The following is a 22,964-nucleotide window of genomic DNA, read 5'->3' as shown; positions in this document are numbered from 1 at the left end:
ACCCTCAAGTAGTGGGGTAAGTGGGGTCAACTGAGATGTGAAAATAATATTAATATAAAATATTGTTTAATGGTAGTAATTAAATTCAAGTCACATGATGTGCTAGTCATATTATTGTCAAATCTACGTGTTTATTTTCACCCATTCACTGGAGTTATCTGTACAATAAATACATATTTGAAAATGAAATGGTACTATCACATTGAAAAACTATGCCCCAGTTACCCCCGAGCACCATATACTGTAAAGAATGTCAGTGTTTCATCAATGCAATCAATGTTTTTCCTCTATTTATGTCTTTATTACGACAAGCCAGTGAATGGTGTATAGTGGAGATGATATTAATTCTGAATGAAAGGATGTACGAACTAATGCTGAATACCTCAGGGAATGCACCTGCTAGATACTGGCAGGATCTTCGATGCCTCAATGACTGCTATGGTGTAAAATGTTTTCAATCATCCAAATTCCTTGCTTTTGGCATTTTGATGTCTTGTTTTAATTAAGATAGAGTGAGAAAAAATGGTGAAAGTGAAGGATTTGTTGGCATCTTCACGTAAGAAAAGGAAGAAAAATGCAAAATGTCTATACAGATGTGAATATCCTTTTCATTGCTAAATTTCAATGCGAAGATTTTTCTCTGACGTAACTTGTATTTTCCTCCTTACGTGTACTGAGTTCTTTTGGGGAATTGTGATTTTGGGTCCAAGTGTTTCCATTGGTTAGATGGCTGGCAAGTCAATAAGTAGCCAGCAGAGAGAATGATGCATTTATTTTTGGAAACCACTCTTGTAACACTCTGCTTGTCTTTGCTTTCAGTTTGCGTTGAGCCACACACCCAAGGAGACTTTGGAGAAGTTTGCAGAAGGGAATGACCTTCCTCTTGATTACATGTTCATGAAATCTAATCGTAAGTGCACTCTTGTGTATGCTGTGTGGCTGACTCGAGCAGCTCTTTAACATTATTTCCAAACACTGCTTCTGAAAAGTGACTTCCCACACAGTTAGGCAAAGTGGGTTTCAATCAAGGCTGATGCTGGCTGTGAAAAACTCTGGTGGCTCAGTTTGGATTCAAACCAAAGTCTCTTAATTGCCACTCCTAATTGCAGTGGTTTGCAGGGCAGAATTTTTGGTTTCTGGTCAGGTATTTTTTTTCTCCCTTGGGTGGGGTGTGGCCTCTAGTTGGGTTGTATCCTATCATAAACCTCTTACTTTTGCGGAATCTTCTGCTTTTATCGATAACGATTTAATTAGAAGCTAAAACTATTTTCCTAACTTAAATTTTTTCATAAACGCGAGATTTTTCCATTTTTCTCAAATCTACATTAAATTCAACCTATTTTTAGAAGATTCCATGGTGAATAAAGAATGAAGGTGAAACTTTGAATTTTTGTTGAAAGGATAAATTTTGTCTGATGCCTGAGAAATCTTTAGCTTACTCAAGAAACTGAAAAAATTACCCGGGTAATCTTAGTTGTTGTTCAATGGTGTTTTTGAAAGAACAAGTCGTGGGTTGATGTACGCGTTGGCCTAATTCTGCTCTCCCTTGTACAGTTGGGAATGCATTGTGCGCTGCTAGTCTGGGTACCACTCCGGAGTTGGTGAAATTTGGTGAAGGTCCTGACAAGAGTGCAGCTGAAGAGATGGCGTCGGTCAATCTTCTTCACGCTCTGATGATGATGATCGGGCGCTGCGAGGAGGAGTGACCATAATAATAATAATAATATCTTTATTTGCCCAACGATCTAGTACATTCGCAATGGTCAAGATATAAGGCACGTCAATAATACATGTAAATACAGAAAAATACAGATATACATAATTAATCAGGAATAATTACCTGTTAACATAAAGAGTTAAAATTCATCACCTAAGTATTCATCAACTGAATAATACATTTTAGCCAGAAGTAGTTTTTTTAACTTGGCTTTAAACAAATTAGAATTATTTACATTTTTAATCTCCTTCGGTAATTTGTTAAAAAGTTTGATGCCCATTTCTGTGGGCCCCATTTTAGTAACTCTGGTGCGTACAAAATTGTGATGAATATCACTTTGCGATCTAGTGTTATGGCTATGTACACTGTTATTGAAAGTGAAATTTTTCAGGTTATTCTTTATATACATAATAGTTGACAATATATATACACACGGAATGGGTAGTACAAGCAATTCTTTAAATATTGGTCTACTGGGAGACCTATAGCCTTTATGAGCAATTATTCTCATGGCCCGTTTTTGTAGACAGAATATTTTAATGGATTTATAAGTTGATCCCCAGAAAATTACACTGTAAGTAACATGTGAATAAAAGTCACTGTAATATAGGTTTAATAAAGTTTTCCTTTCCACTGTGGAACTGAGCTGTCTTAACAAGTAGCAAGTAGAACTAAGTTTGCCGCTGATATATACAATGTGGTCTGCCCAGGACATTTTGTAATCCAGATGTATTCCTAAGAATTTACAGTTATCCACTTGATCAATAGGTTTACTGTTCAGACTTACACTGATGTTTTCTGATCGTGGGCCACTGGTCTTAAAGTGCATTAAATTGCTTTTGTTAGGGTTAATAATTAAAAAGTTATCCTTTGACCATTTACTGATCTCATTTGAAATTAACTGAGCTTGATCAATCAATGATTGTTCAGAATTGGATGACACTATCACTGTCGTGTCATCAGCATATAAAACTGGTGTATTATTTTGATTACAAGATAAGGATGATGAAAGGTCATTTGCATATAATAAAAATAATAGTGGACCAAGAGTTGATCCTTGTGGAACACCCACTGTTGAATGACGAGCAGTTGGAGTATATTTGACTCCATCAAATTTTATGGTCACCACCTGAGATCTATTGTGTAGATATGATTTTATCCATTGATGCGGAGTACCCCTAATGCCCAATCTATAAAGTTTAATCAATAGCTGGTCATGATTTACAAGATCAAATGCTTTCGTAAAATCATAGAATAAAGCCATAGTTTCATTTCTATTATCAATGGATACCAGTATTTTATCAATTGCATGAGCAATAGCAGTAACTGTGGATTTTCCTTTTGTAAACCCATGTTGATTACTAGAAAGTAGTTTATGTTTGTCTAAAAATGATACAAATCTTGAGTAGACTATTTTTTCAAAAATTTTGGAAAATGCATTTTGCAGTGCAATTGGCCTATAGTTATTCAAATCATCAGTATTACCTTTATTCTTATAAGAGGGCACAATCTTAGACACTTTGAGTGAGTTTGGAAAAATTCCAAGTCTCAGAGATTCATTAACTAGATGCAGAAATGGAGACTTAATCATATCATAGCTGAGGTATATTACATTACCAGGGATCTCATCAACACCAGAACTATAACTGTATTGGCATGAATTTGCTATTACGGACTTTAGCTCTATTTCATTGGAGGGCATCATAAAGATAGAAGGTGCCTTAAACGCAGCAGAATTAGTGCCAGGACTTACATCTGAGGTGTCAGGTAACAAACTAAAATGCTTATTAAAAGCATCAGCTAGATCATACATACATTTTGACTTTTCACTAGAAGTGAATTGAGAGCTGGGTAAGACATAGTTTTCATCTTTGTTTTTGGCACTATTTATAATTTTCCAAGCAGCTTTAGTTTTATTAGTAGCTTTAGATAAAGTTGCATCATTATATGTTTTTTTAGCTTTCGAGAGAAGAAGTCTGTACTGTTTTTTCATGAGTTTGTAATGGTCTTTGCTTTTGGAACTACCAGACAATTTTGTTTCATATGCCAGTTTTTTAAGGAGTGATGAGTAGAATTTTATATCATTTGTGATCCAGGACTTTTTTTGTCTAAAAGAATGTATTTTTCTCGTTTCCATAGGAAATGACACATTAAAATGGTGCAGATAAACTGAGTAAAAACTATGGAAACTCTCCTCAAAAGATTTAGCATTAAAGACCTCTGACCAGTCCTGGGAATTGAGAGACAGTAGGAAATGTGACATATTCTGGTCAGAAAAGTTTCTTTTGATTTGGCACTTTGCTTCAGGATTTGCATTGTATCTAAAGGTAGCAATTAAGGGAAGATGATCTGAGATATGCTCATGAGTTACCTGGGTGCTCACATCTTTGAGGTCAATGTTGGTTAGGATGTTGTCTATCACTGTTTGAGTGGAGTGAGTAACTCTAGTGGGAGCAAAGTTTGTTATTTTGATATCAAAAGCGGCAAGAATATTTAAGAAATCAGTTTTGTCTTTTGTATTGTGGAGTAAATTGCAGTGGAAATCACCGGTTATTATAATTTTAGAGTACCTGTTACATTTATGAATTTCTTCAATTAATCGTTGAAATTTATCCAGAAACACCCGGAAATCAGTGGATGGAGATCGATACAGTGAAACTACAATGAATTTACACTCGTCTTTCATAATTTCAACAATACAATACTCAAAAATTTTATCAGTCGATCTTGGAAAATTCGTACATTTAACTGGTGTGTGGCAGAGTGATTCTTCCAGTAATATAATTACACCCCCATTTTTATAGTTTATACGGCAGAAAACATCGACAGTGCGATACCCTGGGAGTTTTATTGCGCATATTTCTTCTTGGTTTAACCAGTGTTCACTTAAACAAATCACATCCGGTTTATAGTCACTCGCGAGCACTTCAAGTTCAAGCAGTTTATTGCGAATACATTGAATATTCAGATGTAGCACTTTTATCTGCGAGTCAACTATCCGGGAAGGGGATTCTTTGTTGCATTCCGAAAAAAATATCTGTCCACCACTACACCTTCTGGCCACACGTCATTGTCAATTAGGACGTTGCCGATATCGGGACTCACAGATACCCGAAATGAGGCATATTTATTATCCCTTACCTTAAGCTGTTCGATGTCTAAGTCCTTACTCGATGACCCAGGAACTACTTTTACGACAAAATCAGACACATTCTCAATTGTGGTCTCTGGAAGAAACCTCCACACATGCAGATGCGTCTTCCGTGGAACTGCCGACAGGGTACACACTGAAGGAGGTTTGGTACCAACGGCCAGCGGGGTTTTCCTGCGACGTCTCGATTTCACTACTGTGTAACTATCACCATTATCAGGAGTTTCCCTCGTTGGATCAATCTTTACTAGATTGACATCTTTACTCGCATTGGAATCAATACTAACTGTTTTGGGGACAAAGGTCACATGTTTGGTAACATTCCTCAGTTTGGTAGTTTGCTGAGGATTTTTACTATAATCTACTCTAATCATCGATGAACTTTTTTGCACAGGATTTGCTGGAGGATGGACGGCAGGCACAGGTTTGAACGTAGAGAGTTCTTGAGCGCACACTACTTTGTTAGCGTACGTCGAGCTGTTACTTGAGTCCACCTTGGATCGAAGTTCGTTCTTTAATGACACTATTTCATTCTTTTGCGATTCAATTAATTCTACACAACAAGAAACATTGAATTGTAGTTTAAGAATTAATTTGAACATGTCTTCCTGTCTTTTATGGATCTGGCTTAATGAGTCACATGGCGGCGAGTCACATGGCGGCGAGTCACATGGCGGCGAGTCACATGGCGGCGAAGTCACACATTTTTTGCAGCGATAAAGGAAATTTTCACTGTTAATCACTGAATTAGCTAACGATTTAGAGACACCAACGCATCCTAAATGAAAGATATCATTACAGCCATATTCGCACGATAAAAACGTTTGGTTTTCGCCAATTACTTCGGAGCATAACGCACAAGCTAGTTCACTATCCGCCATCTTGAATCCACTCCTATCATAAAGCGCAGCAGCTCTGCGCTTTTTCAAATAATGGTGGTGCAGTCGACCACCATGTGGAGAGCCTTTATTTTTTCTGGCTGTGCTTGAAATGCATTTACATATATCTTTTGTTCTCTTGCTGACGAATTAAATTTATCTATGTTTTATATAACACTAAAGAGTGATTATTAACGACTTTAGCTAGGATTGTCCCTCAACCGGGACTCGGAATCCAATCCAACCTTTATGGACTTGCAGTCCATGGTACCTTGTCCAGGGATCATCCTCCATATATAACCAATAGTTAAAACAATTGCGGCTGTAATAAAATACCGTTTTGAAAGACTTAAACATGCGGACAATGGTGGTCCAGTGCTCAGCACCCAAGTCATGCACTAGGAAACTTCCTCTTCATCTCTTTGGGATTTTTATTTCATGTAAGCCTGTGGTCGGAAACTCTTTCCTTCCGCAAAACTTTATCTGCTTTGAGGTTTAGATTCATTAATTTTGGATTTCTTGGAATGCAAAGGGAAAAAATTAATCATTAAGTATTGGAGATTACCAATGAATAGACACATGCAAAGGGTGACATTGTTGTTTCATCACCAAAAGTGGAGTTATTTTCCCCTGAAATAAATTTTATTTTAATGGCAATACAATTGATCCTAATTACGTGCCATTCTCATTTTAGGCCCACCTAATTTCATTTATCATTGCATTGACTGGGTAAATTTATGCAACAAATCTGCTGTCTAGACTGAATGCACATATGTGCAAGTTAGATATTTTCAAGGAAAAAACATGGATAAGGTGGTAACTGTTGAGTTTTGGAGAAGTAAAAAACGTGAAGTGGAATGAATCCTAATGCATCATCTAAAGAAATCACAGCATTTCCTATTCATTTGATCGCTATTCATGAAATACAAATGTGTTCTTATGCATTATGGAACAGCTGTAGTCAGTTGAACAGAACAGCTGTCAGTGTAGACAGTAGATTAGTTGGATAAATTGACCCTAGTCAATGCTATGACAAACTTAGTGCTCGTAGGAGGGCCTAAAATGAGAATGGTACATAATTAACATCAAATGGAAAGCATTAATATTTCAGTATTCAAGAAAATAACACCAGACTAGCCACTGGCAATCCTTCACGGTCACCTGCAAGTGCAAGTTAAGTATGAAAATTCCACAAGAAAAATCATTTGTCTTGTTCTGAATTCTTACCTACATGTCCAGAATCCTCTCTGGATATTCTACGACATGAACTGCTAAGGAATCATATCTTCTTCCATAGCATAGTTTTTATTTCAAAAGCACATAAAAACAAGTAAATATTTTGCTTACTAATGGTCTAATGCAGCTTCTAAATTACATAATTTAAAAAAGAAGCTTCAACATATTAGATTAACCATTGTCTAATGTTTGCATCATCTACCTTGTAAAGTGGAATGTTTAATGAAGGCCTCTGGTGTTTCCATTGAAAATGCATGAGAGCATATTTCTTCCTGGTTGCTTATAGAGGTTTTGGTGTAGACGCTTGTGAAGTTCCACGTCCATTAGCAGATCATAATCAGCATTAGAGCTTTGTTAATCTTTGAAAATGTGTTTTGCACAGCTGTCCTTTCCTTCCCACAAAACAGTGCTACCAAAAAAGTATCCCAATAGTATATCGATTTTGCTGTTCAGCATTACACTTTCAATGTCATCAATAATCTGCTTTGCATTGTTTCGCTCATTTTTGCCTCCTCCTGTAAAATAGGTTCATTAAATCTAGTATTATGACGGAAAATCAGTAAGCAGATGACTTAAGCAATAGTAGGGTACTACTTAAAGCTAGAGGCGCGCAAAAGCCGTTCCGCTCCCGCTCGAGTCTCGCTCTCGGGAGTCAAACTGGTAGTCTCACTCCCGGGAGCGAACAATCCCGGATTGCGGTCTCGGGAGCGAGCGGGATTGAGCTCTCGTCGCTCCCGGCAATTTGGCGGATAGCACATAGTATGTGCTATCCGTCAAATCTACTAGCTGGCTTTCTAGCAGACTTGCACGAACCTTCCTTGTTGAAGTAATTATGTTAAAATCAAGTTGAATTCCTAAGTTTATTGTTTAATGCAGAGATGGCGCTGTGACGCCGATTTTGTAGATATGGACGTTACCAAGAGTGCTGATAAACAAAGAGAAATTCGAAAACAAACAAACAAAGAGAATTTAGAAAAAAAAAGATAAGTATCTGCAGCTAAAACAGAGTTATTGTAATGTTTCTCTTATAAGTTAACGTGTCCAAGAACATTAAAAATACAATATTCCTAACGCGAAGTTCCCTAACAAATCGTCGCGTTTCGTGCAAGGTTTTGGGTGTTTCGGTTTTATTCCGTTTTTGGGGACACCTAGCGAGATGGCTGACGCTCTTTCTGAGGAAAATGACCATGTTGAACAGTATAAAGATGGCGATAGAGCCCATTATACAAAAGAAGAAGTAGTGAAGAAAATTGAAGAGGGAACATGCATAGTTGCTTGGAACATAGGGAGAAATAGTCCATGTTGGAAAAACTTTCAGGTAACCAGCGAAATATTTTGCATATGGAACTGTAATGCATTAACTTATGAAGTTCTAACCACTTGTTTATCGGACAGGTTGTATTAGATTCTCAGACACGCAAGCCCCTGGGTTATGTGAGATGTGCAACAGAATCGTGCCAAGCTGTTCTTGTGCATAAGGCAAGTACGTCTGGCATGAAACGGCACAAGTGCAAAATCGAAAGAAATGTTTCTCCAGCCACACCTGTTGTTTCTCGGGATGACAAGGACCGTGTGAGGGACAAGTGCGTAGACATGTGTGCAAAAGACTTGGGTCCATTTGCGACAGTGGGTGGAGAAGGGTTCAAGGACCTCGCGCAAGAGTTAATTAATATTGGGGTGAAGTACGGACCCTTAGAGGCCAAAGACGTGCTACCTCATCCAAGTACGGTAGCCCGTTCCTTGCGTGAAAGGGCTAATCAAATTCGAGCTACTCTCATCCCCAAATTAAAAGAAGCCATAGCTACCAAGGAACTTTCTATGACTATGGACCTTTGGACGGATAATTATCGCAAAGTTCACTCACTATATGACGGCTACCTCCAGTCGCATAATCGAAGAAGCTGGTGAATGGAAATTACAGGCAAATGTGCTTATCACGACCAAGTTTCCAGATATCTCGAAAACCGGGGCAAATATTAAGGAAGAGTTACTCGGTCAATTGGCTGAAATAGGCATAAGTAGTGAGGATCTTTTTAAAGTGACCTTCGTGACAGATCAGGGTTCAAACATCAAAAAGGCTCTGAAAATGTACGATCGACTTCCTTGTTTAGCTCACTGCTTAAATACTGTTTTGAGGCACACGTTTCATGAAGAGAATTTCCTCAAAACGGAGGTACCCCAGGTTTATGTTGCTATTCAGGCAGCAAGAAAAAATAGTCGGGTTAATGAAGAGATCTGGGCTTGTCTCACGGCTAGAAAGAACTCTCCATCAGGACGTCGATACAAGATGGAGCAGCATTTACACTATGCTAAATTCCATTCACAAGCAACAGGACGGAGTTTTACAGTTGCTCCGTGACAGTGAAAGAGTACACCTCGCAAACAATTACAATTCCGACCTGGTAGCTGAGATGGTAGCCTTTCTTAAGCCTTTTAAGGAAGCTACAGATGATCTTGAAGGAGAGGCTGAACCTACGCTACCGCTGGCAGTACCCTGGATTTTTCGTCTAAGAAGCCATTGTGGCGTCTCTGTTGACGAAAGTGAGGTAGGAGTTCAATTCTCCCCTTTCGTTCATTCGACTATTTATTTAAGACTCAATTCCAATGAATAATGCAAGTTTAGCCGCTATGTCGACTGAAGCACACGATCGAGTCATCTAGCCGTGTGGATGGCGAATGTTAATACTTCTTGTTTCCTAAACATGTATTTGACTTGGCTTGGAGCGAAATGGCTTCAAATACGCCGAAGGGACAAGTGACACCAAACAACGTCTTCCCGCCTACGTGAGGTAAGTTTTTCTGCACTTAATGGTTCCTTTAATACTATTACCTTAAATTTTAATAGTGTTGATCCACGTATTTCAATTATTAGGTTTGAACTGTGCATAAGTTGTTATTTTTAAAAATATGTATTCCGGTACAGATAATCCGGCGAGGTTCTTGACGAGTGTTTTTGTGCTTCTGTGTTTTCTATTCATCAATGGAATATGTGAAATTTTGTGACAAAAATATAATATTTAGTCTGGGTTGCAGAGATGATTGACTTAGTTCTTTACTACGTACCAAAGTGTAACAATAACTATTAGTGCTGCTAGTTTTGTATTAAAAAAAAATATTTGTTTTTGTCAATGCCGGTATGAAGTAATCTTACGGTCATTTACAACAATAAAGACAATTACGTTTTTGACTAGAATCTGCATATCCGGATACATATTAGTGGACGAAACTCCGCTTTTCATTGCTTTATTTGTGTGTTGTTCATGAGAAGAATGACTATTATATTTCGAAGTAGTGTGAATGCTTAATTTTAGGATGCAATTAAAATCTCGACGAGTCGCTATTGCGACTGATCTTTTCCTTGACTCATTCCGAATTTTTAATTCCAGTTTTGTTTGAAGAGGATCACATTCCTAGGGCTGGTTAAAACGGAAAAATACATCAACACCAAACTTTTGTCGTGGCCCAGTGCTTATACTGCTGTCTGCTCCTGTGTACTTGAAGTTTCAACATCTTTGGCCGAATATTTACTTGTGGTACGTATTCGAGCTTAGTAACTAATTGTAAAATATGGAAATATATAATTAATTAGGTTTTTCTGAAATGGCTTCAGTGATTATCAAAGAGGACGGTACCATTCATGCCTAATTATTGAGAGTTATTAAAAAAATATGGCTATGGATAACTAGGAGTTTTTGATTATTTCTTCGTACACCATTTCAATTTCAATGCGTTATTGTCAGTGTGTATATTATTCATGTACATTTCTCTAGAACTTATTGTTTTACTTTTATATTTACTTTTATTAAGCCTGTGCGTTTAATTGTGCTTTTATAAATCTTATATAAATAGTGATTGTTAAGAGTGGAGTGGAAGCTTATTGTTAATGTGTAGATATAACTTATTCAAGACCTGATGCGGTATTGTGTGAAAATAATACGGTTTTAATGATATCTTGGAGATATCATGATTTCTGTTGCAATAAAAACTTCTTTAAATGCATTTCTTAGTGATATGTTGCGATAAACCTAGGATATTGTACTCCTAAATCCATTTATGGTGTTTATCCTTAGCCGTAGGGGGACTTTCTGCCATTTCCTTTTGCGGTGATTCTATATTCTAGTGATTAGTAATGTTTACCATTGGAATAAATTAATAAATTTGATTTGCATTATCACTTGCATGTTGCTGCTGCTGTTCAAGCAGGTTCCAAGGGTGTCATTTGGCGAGGGAGCAACATAGGAAGAACTAGTGCAAGATGCTAAAATTACTGATTGGGTAAGTTCTACATTTTACACGAAATACCCTGACATTGAACGTTCAACTATCCTTTCTCACCAGTATGTATGAATAGGGTACCACATTGCCATTTATTTGTTTCTTAAGGGTTGAGGTTAGTGTCTGTAGCTTTGAATATATTTGTTGAAGGTAATTCATTAGGGTTCCTAGAGGAAAATGGTGCACTGCAAAGTAAAAGCCAAAAACCTCATAATGAAAGTGGCGTATAAATATTAGACACATTGGTTCTCTTTGAGTTCGAACTTAACTTTAATTGTAGCATAAGCTTTACTTTTTTTATACATCACTGATTGGCTGAATTTTTATCATTTTAAGATTGGGATTGGGATTGGATTGGGATCAGGGATGGATCCAAGATGGCGCCTAGTGGAACGTACTCAAATGTACTCGGCACCGGTAAAATATTGGTTAATAGTATAAAATGCGCTATCTGCCACAAAAAAGTAGTTAACGGCGTTAATTGCAAGTCCTGCAAGTCATCGTTCCACAATAATTGTGCCAATGTTCCGAATATTAACGTCTCAAGTTTTGAAAATACGTGGTCGTGTTTAGCTTGCTCATTGCACACCGTTCAAGACGAAAATGTCTCCCTTCTACGTAACCTCGCCTCTAAGGAAGCCCTGATCTCGCAACTCCTGCATGATATGAGTGTTCTACGGGAAAAAATCAAAAATCTAGAGATTCAGCTACATATCTTGAATAAGAATCAACATGCGAGCAGGCCCGTCGTCGCAGCCAAAAGTCCCGTGGAGATGGACGACGAGTGGATTCAACAGGGCAACTGGCGTGTGAACTCAACGAGGAAAACAGCTCCTTCTCCACCCTTGTTGCCGCTGCGTAACAAATTTGAATTGTTAAATCAACTCCCTGAAAACAGTGATGTGCAACATTGTGAAGACCATCTTGTTCCTGTACCCCCCAAAAATGTAAACAAGTGTCTTCATCGCGTAAAACGGAAGCTGAAATCTATTCTGCTGTATTCGGACAGCCATGGCCGTGGTATTTCGGCTAAAATTGCAGCAACCGAGGATAGTAAAGTGTACAATACTTGTGGTGTAGTGATGCCGAACGCCGGGATCAAAGAGATCACGAACTCCTGTGAAAAGATCTCACATAACCTCACCAAAAATGACCACATAATCATCATGGCCGGCACGAACGATGTGTACCTCAATAAGGGTAAAGTTGTTGTTCACACCATGAGTAATCTGATGTCAAAGCTTTCAAATACCAACGTAATAATTGCCAACATTCCTCATCGCCATGACCTTCCTGCTACCTCATGTATCAATGTTGAGACTAAAAAGGTAAATGAGGATCTGCTAAAACTTAGTACCAACTTCGATCATGTAACAATGATTGATACAAATAGCCTTGACCGTTCATTCTACACTCGTCATGGTCTTCATTTGAACAGTAAAGGGAAAAATCATCTGTGCTCAGAAATAATTAAGTGTGTTTTGTGACTAGGGAATCCCAACTTGGTGATCACAAGAAGTGCTCCTCTTGAACCAACAGCTGGTAAGGAACTCATTAATCTTGCTGTCCTGAATGTACAATGTCTCCGAAATAAAATAACTAAATTAGAACTATTTCTCAACTCAGTAAATTGTGATATTCTGTGTATCAGTGAGCATTGGCTTCATGTTGATGAAGGTAGCCTTTATCAGGTGGACGGTTTCAATCTTGCCTCAATTTTCTGTCGCTCTCATCATATACATGGTGGTGTGTGCATATTTTTATCAAAGAACCTTCAATTTAAAGTAATCGATACTACTAGGTACTGCATTGAACTGCACTTCGAAATCACAGCTGTTATTCTGTGTGTATACAATCTCATTGTTCTCTCCCTATATCGGTCACCTAATGGCGACCCTGAAAAGTTTCTTGAACAGCTTGAAAAGGTACTATGTCATTTAATGCAGTTTAATGCTAACATTGTAATTGGTGCTGATTTAAACATTGATATGAGATATTCCTCTAAGAGTAGCAGGCAACTGTCTAATCTCCTGAGATCTTTCAACCTCTATTGTGTAAACAGTGAACCCACGAGGAACAATTCATGTATTGATAATGTGATAACCACTCTTAATGTTCATGCATATAACCTTACTGTCATCGATCCTCTTGTTGCAGACCATATGGCCATACTCTTTCAGTTGATTGCAATTAACAATAGTCCACCTAGGGAATCCAGCACTAGGTACAAAAGTCCAATCACCATTCACGGCCTTGAAGTCTTTAAAGGCCTGCTTGGTGGTGTGGATTGGACTAGCTTACTCTCACTCAACGACAGTCATTCAAATTTCTCTTTGTTCTTTGAAACCTTAATCTCCCTTTTTAATGAATCCTTTCCCAGAAAAGCTGTCCCAGTCCGAAAATTCTTTAAATCACGTGGCCACTCAAACAATCCCGAGGTCCAAATACGCAGGGAAAGTGTACTACATGCCTATCATGAGTACAAGCGACTACCCACTGAGGATTTGAAACAAGTGTATAAAAGATTGAATAAGGAGTATCATTTCGCAGCAATAAAAGCGAAACAAAATGCGAACATGGATTTCATTAATAGTGCCTCTAATAAATTCAAAGCTGCCTGGAATGTGATCAATAGGGAAAAAGGCACTTCTATAAACAGATCTCCTATTACAATTGATCCCGATACCTTCAACAATCACTTTGTCAATTCCGTGGACACCGCATTATCAAAAATCACAAATAACAGGTGTGATGCCTTAGCACTACTCAATAAACACCTGATATCCCCTCCTAAATTTCAGTGGCAATGGATTAGTACGAGGGATATTTTCAATGTAGTAAAAAAATTTAAAAACTCCACCAGTCGTGACATCAATGGGCTTTCCAATGATCTGATTAAGTCCATAATACATATTATAGCTCATCCTCTATCTATTATTATTAATGCCTGTTTTTCCACTGGATACTTCCCAGACTCCTTAAAATATTCTAAGGTCATACCTGTCTTCAAAAAAGGAGACACTACTCTTCCCAACAGCTATAGGCCCATCACCATTATATCAGTGATCGCTAAAATAATAGAAACTATTGCCTATACACAAATTCTAGTACACTTTGAGAAACACAATCTCTTCACCCCTTCCCAGTTTGGATTTCGCCCGGGGAAATCCACTGAATTGGCAGTTGAGTCAGTGGTAAAAAATTTATCAAGGGCATTTGAAGACAAGCAATGTGTCTCACTCACACTTTGTGATTTAACCTCTGCCTTTGACTGCGTCAATCATGCTACCCTCCTGCAAAAACTCCAATACTACGGCTTTCATAACAGTGAGCTGAAATTCATGACCTCTTACCTCACTGATCGAAAGCAGATGGTACAAGTAAATTGTAACCAATCTGATTTTCTTCCAGTGAAACATGGAGTTCCTCAGGGGTCCGTCCTTGGTCCTCTCTTGTTCCTTATTCTAATCAATGACCTACCTTACAATCTTTCTATGGACTGCATGATATATGCAGATGACACCACTCTGGTGCAGAAATGCAATACTCCTAGCCAAGTCAGACTTCTTACAAAAAAGGCAATAGAAGAATCTCAACTCTGGTTTACAGCCAATAATCTCTTTCTGAACAATGGTAAGACACAACATCTTACATGCTGTCTTAAAAGTACTGAGCTAAACAATGATCCTGTCAGGCTTCTAGGCTTCAATATTGACGCTAAATTGACATGGAATTCACATGTTTTCCTAGTCAGCAAAAAACTCTCTAGGGTTTTGTACTTATTGAGGAAACTTAAAACCTGTATCAATGTAAAGTACATGAGATTAGCCTATTTTGCTTTTTTTCATAGTATTCTTGCCCATGGTGTTCGACTCTGGGGACATGCAAAATAAATCAAAGAAATTCTAAAACTGCAAAAAAAAGCAGTGAGGATTCTGAGTGGTGCTGGGCCCCGTGACCACTGCAGGCCAATTTTTAAAAACTTTCATATCCTCACCATCTACAGCCTCTTTGTGTTTCGCAGCATTATGCACATTAAAGATAACTTATAGATACCTACCCCATTCGATCCACCATCCACTCTCATGACACTAGGGCTAAAAATAGCCTAAATACTAATTACTGTAGGCTGTTTAAGACCAACAACCAGTCTGACAATTTGGGAGTAAAATTATTTAATAAATTACCCAGCAAAGCCAGATCAGTGAGCATCACTAGACTGAAAAATGTGCTGGAAAAGTGGCTGTGCAATTATCCACTGTACTCAATTCATGAGTATTTTGAGCTGGACTTTTCTTCTCTTTTATTTTAAATGTAAATTTAAATGTAATCTTTGTAATGTATGTGTTTCTAATGTTTTAATCCAATGTACATGTTTTGTATGTTTCGTTGTATTGAATGTTTTCATAAATGTGTTGTATACAGCATCCGCGAGGGCCAATCCTCGCCGTGGATGAATAAAGATAAAGATAAAGATTGGCGTCATTCTTTTCCAAAGATATTATGGCTTCATCGATAAACATGCAGAAGATAATTCATATTTAAATGTAATTTTTGGGTTTCTTGTTTAGTTCTCGTATTTTTTGTATAGAACACCAAAGAATCATTTTGTCTTCAGTAGAATACATTATAAGGGCCTACTATACTGTATGGTTGAAGTACAACAGAGTGTTTTAAGCATGCTGTAGAGTTGTAATTCTTACTTTCAATTTTCTACTTCAGCATATGGTTAAAATAATTTTGCAATAGGTCATTGCAACATGGTTGAATCTTTTAATCAATGATATTGTAAACCACATACTATGAAGCCACTGCTTTTTATCCTTCAGTCAAGTTTTAAAGTTCCAGTTACGAAGTACCCCCTTATTTTTGCAGAGGAAATTAGTATGTATGAAATGTTATTATGTTCATGAAATTAACTAGGAATATGCTTTGGGAAGGATAGGATGGCCTGGGGTGGCACCCCCCCTCCCCCCATCAGACAACGAATCAGTCCAAGAAAATTTTTGAAGAATAACATTCCTGGAAATACATTTGAAATCATTTTGGCACTAAAGATTTAACTTTTAGTCGATGCAGTTCAATATATAAAATAATTATAAATAATTTTTTTATTTCTCTGAGGCTTTGGGGAGGGATCTTTCCCTTCCTCCCCCCGTAGTTATGCCACTGAGTAACAGTGTTGTGGAATGTTAATGTCATATTATTCCTTTTTATAATTTTGTATGCTGACAGGAAGATTGCCATCTTGGTAATAGAATTAATTTCCCGAAAGTTGTCTGCCAATTGAAATTTAATTTATTAATTTCCTATTGCTCAAACCATGAAATATGATATAGAAACTTAAGTGATTGCAAGTTTAATAAACATTAACACATTATAGAACTTTATCATGACTGTTGATTGTGAGAATTTGATGTATCACTGAGATGCTGTTCATTAAAATTACTTGTGAATTAATGCTTTTGGTGTAGTTAACGAAATTTTATTTATATTTTTAATTACAGGTTCATATACTCGAGTAGTCAATGTCATTGGTGGTAAAGGAACATAGCAACATTGAGAAGAATGCAAGATGTGTGGCAGCTGTCATCACCTATTCATCATTCTCTCCAACTAATTTGAATCCATTTTAATAGAAATGTTACATCTTGTGCACTTAACATTTATTTTTTATTTTGCATTATGTAAATAATCTTAGTTTCAATGGAATTGTTAAATCATTCTGGAAATCTTAAAATGTAACATTTGTGGTGTGTGTACATTATAGACTTTGGAAAAATGTGATTTTTTTCTTTTATATACCTCCTTTGATGATATCTTTTATGATCTGCAACTCTCGTGAAAAGTACATAAACTGCATGACAGCTTGTGACTTATTTAGTTTTTCTTGTCTAATTTTGAGGTAGGATAATATTTCCGATTTTTCGGCACTAAGAATTGACCAGACTTGTCCTTAAATTCCTCGTATAATATCCATTGCGCTGTTTTCATGGAAGTTAACTCAGATAGTACATGCGAAATCTCTTCCGATCTGAAGATAACAATTCTCTCTCAGCTGATATTGTAGTTTTCAAAATCTGAAATTATTCCTTTGACGAGAACAAAACGCTATATAGTAGCCCTGGGAGCAGTAATTGTACTTTTGGAAACAATTTACCCTGTTTCAGACATAAATATGAGAGTTTCATATCTAGAAAAACATCCTGTGAAAAGAATCAAAACTTAACTGAAGCGCGAATATTTGTTATTTTTCACGATTTAAAATTTACAAATTGATAGTAAAGTGTTCCTAGTACCTCAAGACTGAATATATTATAATTACCGAAAATGCGACAGGAATCGCGTATTTATGAAAAAACTGGCATTATATCACTTTCCCCCATAAGACTCTATAGAGACGGAAGAACTAAAATGGCGGACGTCTCAATTCCCATAGTGGAAGTGTATGGAACGACTCGACCCTATGAGGGAGTAGTGTAGAGAACTGCCATCCAGAGGACTCTGCGCAACGCCGAACTGTGAAGGCCCCCGTACCAAGGGGATACCCATAAGGATAATGCGTATAGGTTTTGATACACCAGTGCCATCTATGCCAGTGGTCCAATGCTGCCGCGAAGTTTGAATGCACATCTCGGCGCGTGTTTCAATTTTTTTTACGCGTCACGATAGAGCGTGCTATTCAGGCCTAATAATGATACTGCAATTGCGAGAAACTTAAAAGCAGTGAATGTAGGAAAATCTTCCTGAAGAACTTCCCCAGGTTACTAAAGCAGTAACCATAATACAAGATTAATGTACAAAGTCAACTGGCGATCTGGTGGTTGGTAAGAATAATGATCTCGGAAACTTACTTCAGTGGACATTAGTATTTATTGATACAATAACTGGCAAAAGAAATACAACAATAACAATTTCAATATCAACAATACAACAATATCAATGACAACATGAGATGAGCAGCCTTTGCGTAATAGGAGAAAGATTCCATTACTTAATTAAACACTCCACAGTTATAGACAAAGAGGGTGACCCAATTTTCCTTGAGGTAGATGTATCTTGCAATAGCTCTGGTACAGGGAAAACAATGCTAATCCTGAAACCATAGACCATAACAATACTTCACTAGAAATAAGCATGCAAGTTTGGATATCATTTCATGGAAGATAATTATTTAATTATGAAAGGAGGACATTATTTCGTAGGAAGTTGTTCATGATGAGTACCCATTAAGATATGCAACATATCTTGGCAGAGGAGTCTTAAAATGAAAGGTTCTTATAAGTTAATATCAATCACTTATACGAAAGAAAGTATTCCAAAAGTAGAAAACGAGAAAAGTGAAGAATATTTTATACCAATGTAGTAGAAATTAAGTTCTTACTTCAAAATGAAAGAGATTAAAGTTTTAAGAAATGTAAACATCGTAGAACACTTAATGAATGATGCTCAATTAATGACAATTAAACAGTTGAAAGGACAGAGTTGAAATAGCAAATTACATACATAACCAACAAAATGATTAGCATTAAACAAACGAAAGCATAGCACTAGCGATAAATGAGTAGTTTGAACACTAGAAAAACTGCAAGTACAATGAAAAACATATTGAAATATAAGGAATACAAGACACCATAAAATTTTGAAAACATGAGAAAAGGTTAGCTAATCACAGGTTGAAATCAAAATGGAATAATGAAGGAAACAGAATTACTCACACTTTCATCACCAAATACATTTCATACCCACGCAATTTAGCAATAACCAAGATCATTGAGACTCGTATCCTTCATCGAGCACATTCCAAAATCGTAAGGGACACTGTAAGCAATAAAAAAAAGTCTGCAGTTAACACTAATGACTATCAATAAGCCTCAATATCACGTTTGTTTACATCGAGATTCAATATGGCAGCCCCCAGTTCATTACTGCTCAGAAAAACAGGCTACACCAGCGCCTCTATGTTGGGTAGGCCGTTGGACCACTGGGGCTCCGGAAAAATCGAATCGAAAGAGGTTTTCTATACGATATATCGCAGTTCTGTCGCCCCCTTGCCCGTACTGCCATTTGATTTCGGAACGGTTTGGCAGCACCGGCAGTACTGCCAGTGAATCTCGGGACGCGCTCGTTATCGGGGCTGGTGGTTAACTGTGTGTCGTGACAAGTGTATTGTGCTGAATAATTTAAGAGGTATGTAATAAGTCATCTCACGTGTTTATGGTTGTAGTGAATTGGTTAACTCTCATGCCCTTTATTTTGTGTGTATTAGGTAGAAACACTCCCTTAGAATTGGGGCGTAAACCGGTACATCATGGCCACGGCCAAAACGCCGATGTCAACTTTGAATGAGTATATGCTGAGAAAGGGATTTACTCCTCAGTATGAGCTCATTACGGATAGTGCTGGACACGATACTTTCTTTCAGTACGTCGTGACAGCAGGAAATGTCCGAGGTATGGGCGATAATCCATTGCTTATGAAGTACTCAAACTTTTCGTTGCTATTAAAACTTGTTCTGTTTTAGAGACGGGAAGTGGACGTTCCAAGAAAGAGGCGAAGCATAATGCTGCCTTAAAGGCTTTGGAAACATTGGCCAATTCTGATAAATTAGTTCGTGCGCAGCTTCTGGTTACAAGTGGCGTTACCACAAAAGTGTAAGTGCGTTTTTTCCAACTTTTGGTTTCATTATTGTGATTATTTTTCCTTTGGTATCCGGTCCTTTTAGTGGGGATTCCGCTTGCAAGAGAAAGCCATTTTTAATTTTTTTTGTCATTACGACCTCTCTCATGCAAGCGTGATTAACCAAAGAATTCAAGTGCCATGTGGGTGAATATCACTGGGAGGTAATATTTTATCGGATGATTTCTCTGTTAGTTACCATTTCTGCTGGTTTTTATGTCGTGGAAAGTGCTCAAAAATTACTTAATGTGTTGTCAATGTACCGAGGTGCTGAAGGAACTGGATGATGTAATATTGGACTAAATGTAGTTATGTGATTGACCCCTTACCTACTGTACCTCTATTTTCTATTTGTACAAAGTTTCTATAGTTTTTAGGTTATTCCGTTATGAGTATCATAACATGCCATCGAATGGAACTCAATATCTTAGGCCTTGAGTAAGCATTTTTCATATTTTCATGAAAATGTGAAACAGTGTAGAATTTCTGTCAGCATTCTGTTCATATTTTAGTTTTTGATGCCATAAATCCATAAATTGCTGATCTTACCTTTAATTCAATTCCTTCGGCAATTTTTATATTTATGACAGAAAGCTAGAAGACTCCCAAGCATTAATGGAGAGGTATGCTTCGAGTTGAAAATTCTCTAAACACTTCGTAATATGGCACTGTTTCTCCTGCTTAGCTTTGGATGTGGTTGATGACGAGTGGCTCAAATCACTAGAATCTGATAACCAAGGTGCAAATAAGGGTGCCAGTGCAGGAAAGGTGAGTTGAGGATCAATCCGCCTGCACTCTGATTGGAGGTGAAGGGAATGAAAGGTTTGTCCTTTTTGTGATTCCCTCGGTGACTTACACTCTTCAAGTGTCCCGAGTCCTGTATCTCTAAGGAAGGGAGAGGGGGTAGAAAAAGGAAGGTAAATGGAAAGGAAACACCTCAAGCTGTTGACTCACTAGCTGTCTCGACTTCTGCAACCTTTGTGGTTCTCTCCGCGGTGCCTAAAGTCCCGTTCTGTAACCAAAACGCAAATCCCCATCACTCAGATAATATACCCCAGCCAATGCCACTGGAGGAGCAGTGTGGTGCAGAGGAATGCCAAACAACTCTTTTCAATACCTTGCCTACATACTGTGCACCATTATCAGATATCATTACTTCCGGACATCCACACTCATTAATAACGTGAGTGCAACAATATTAAGCCACATGCTGACTATTGACGGAATGCTGGTATTGCTATCGACCACCAAATGCAATAGGATGGTTTCCTATTTTTTTTATTGCCTAAATTAAAAGATGTACTATAGCGTGAAATAAGTACTCCTGGAGTACTTATTTCACGCTTTATGATTTTTTAATCTATTTTTCGCGTTTAAATGAAAAGTGAAAATTTTCAAGCATGCGAAAACGCAACATCTAATTTTGAATGCTGGGAAAAATCCATGTGACATCATTCTGATTCTGGCTGCCACCTTGGTGCAAGGCTATGAGCACTGCTACGATGCAGGCTGCTAGCAGGTAGCAGAGTAACCTGCTAGCAGATAGCGCTTGGATTAATAAGGATTATTAATACCTTATCAAACAAAGGAAACTTTCCCACCATAGGCAGTTTTAATAGTTGATTGTTAAGACATGTTTCCATGAGCTCTGTGGCTCATGCACGCATAGGTAATCTCAGACAATGTAAAACTCCTATCTACTCGTGTAGATACAGTAAACTCTTGATTTTACGAAGTCAGTGGGACCGGAAAATTGGCACTTCGTAAAATCGAGTTTCGTAAATTCAAAACTTTTTCATAAGTCACGAAAAAAATGTTCGCTTATGTTTCTTCCGCCGTTTTTTGTCTTTAGCGGTCTTATTTAAATGTTTTCGGTGGTTATTCTTGGTATAATTCATAGAAAAGGCTTTTTGCTATCGATTTATGATGTGAAAAATCGTTAAATAATTATTCCACCATAAAATTCCCATTTCTTGTTCATACTTCAACATCAACGATCGCTAAAGAAATTCCCGACCAGTCTAGAAAACGTAATCAAATAATGAATTGCAATGTTTATTATAAGAAAGTTATGTTATAAATTTTTGGTTAGAAGCGAATAGCAACTATTAAGTATGCTGAAGATAGATATTTGTTTCTGACACCCACGGAATTTTAGCTGCCGCCGGCCTAACCGCCATTTACGTCGCCCTCTATCGCTCAGTGACGAGAAAAAAAAGAAAAACGACGGTCTTAGCCCGTTTCCAAAATAACCTTCGTAAGTTAATATTTCGAGTTACTTCGTATTTTCAGCAGAATGTGCTCTATTTTCACTGAGATTCAATAACGATCATAAATAAAGTAGGATTTGATTATCTTCTGGCGAATATTTGAAGTAAATTCTGTTCTCCGTCCGACTACTGTGTTCCATCATCTTTGCAGACGTTGCCATAAAAGACTCAATTCTTCCTCAGGACCATATTCTTCATACCGGGTGTGAGGTGACCTGTTCATATAGTATGTTTCTCTCCTTTTATGCCGACAGGAGCAAGGTTCCAACCGGAAAACGACAGGAGAAACATCTTACAGTATCGGAGAAATAGAGAGAGAAACATTATTATCCACATTGATTGTTTTCCGACAAGAGACGTTTTATCATTTCTCAACGTGGTAACGTATTGGTTCACTTGCGTGAATTCCCAAAAATGATACGCAAAAACCTGTACCTTCACCTCATTTAGTTTTCGTGTTTCTTTTTCCGCCGTATTGAAAGTTATGCAAAGGATCATTGACATAGAGCGAAGATTTTCTTAGTTTTAGCACTAAAAAATAGGCGTGCCATAATCGTAAATAAATATAGAGTGGGCAGCGAAGAGAAAATAATTAAATTTCAATTTTAAAGTCAGCAGGGAAGAAGAGAGAATTTTATAAGCACGGCACCATTTCCCCGATAGTGGAAGATACTTCTCCAGCCTCTCTCCGGTTAAAAACTTACCCCCGTTGCCGGTAAAGATGAACCATGCCCTTCTCCACAGTCGGAGAACATTCC

General features: G+C 37.5%; 2 protein-coding genes and 1 long non-coding RNA gene across 3 annotated transcripts in view; all 3 read left to right on the top strand.

Annotated features, from left to right (window-relative positions):
• LOC124165316 (RISC-loading complex subunit tarbp2-like) overlaps positions 1-5,919 on the top strand; it is a 49,499-nt gene extending 43,580 nt beyond the window's left edge. Inside the window, exons 7-8 of the mRNA XM_046542671.1 lie at positions 820-910; positions 1,555-5,919. Coding sequence (XP_046398627.1) covers positions 820-910; positions 1,555-1,706 — 243 coding nt within the window. The 3' untranslated portion in view covers positions 1,707-5,919. The remainder of the gene's footprint in view (positions 1-819; positions 911-1,554) is intronic.
• Positions 5,920-10,474: 4,555 nt separating this feature from the next.
• On the top strand, positions 10,475-16,806 carry LOC124165327. The gene is made up of 3 exons (XR_006866206.1): positions 10,475-10,515; positions 11,186-11,257; positions 16,765-16,806. It is a non-coding gene; the product is annotated as an uncharacterized LOC124165327 (long non-coding RNA).
• Positions 16,807-19,349: 2,543 nt separating this feature from the next.
• Positions 19,350-22,964, top strand: part of LOC124165697 (RISC-loading complex subunit tarbp2-like) — a 47,223-nt gene continuing 43,608 nt past the window's right edge. The window contains exons 1-3 of the mRNA XM_046543182.1: positions 19,350-19,447; positions 19,527-19,710; positions 19,782-19,911. Of these exons, the coding sequence (XP_046399138.1) occupies positions 19,569-19,710; positions 19,782-19,911 (272 nt within the window). The 5' untranslated portion in view covers positions 19,350-19,447; positions 19,527-19,568. The remainder of the gene's footprint in view (positions 19,448-19,526; positions 19,711-19,781; positions 19,912-22,964) is intronic.

This window comes from Ischnura elegans, chromosome 9, assembly GCF_921293095.1.
Source record: "Ischnura elegans chromosome 9, ioIscEleg1.1, whole genome shotgun sequence".
Taxonomy (NCBI): domain Eukaryota; kingdom Metazoa; phylum Arthropoda; class Insecta; order Odonata; family Coenagrionidae; genus Ischnura; species Ischnura elegans.
Note: the sequence above shows the minus strand (reverse complement) of the source record. Positions and strands in the feature narration are given on the sequence as shown.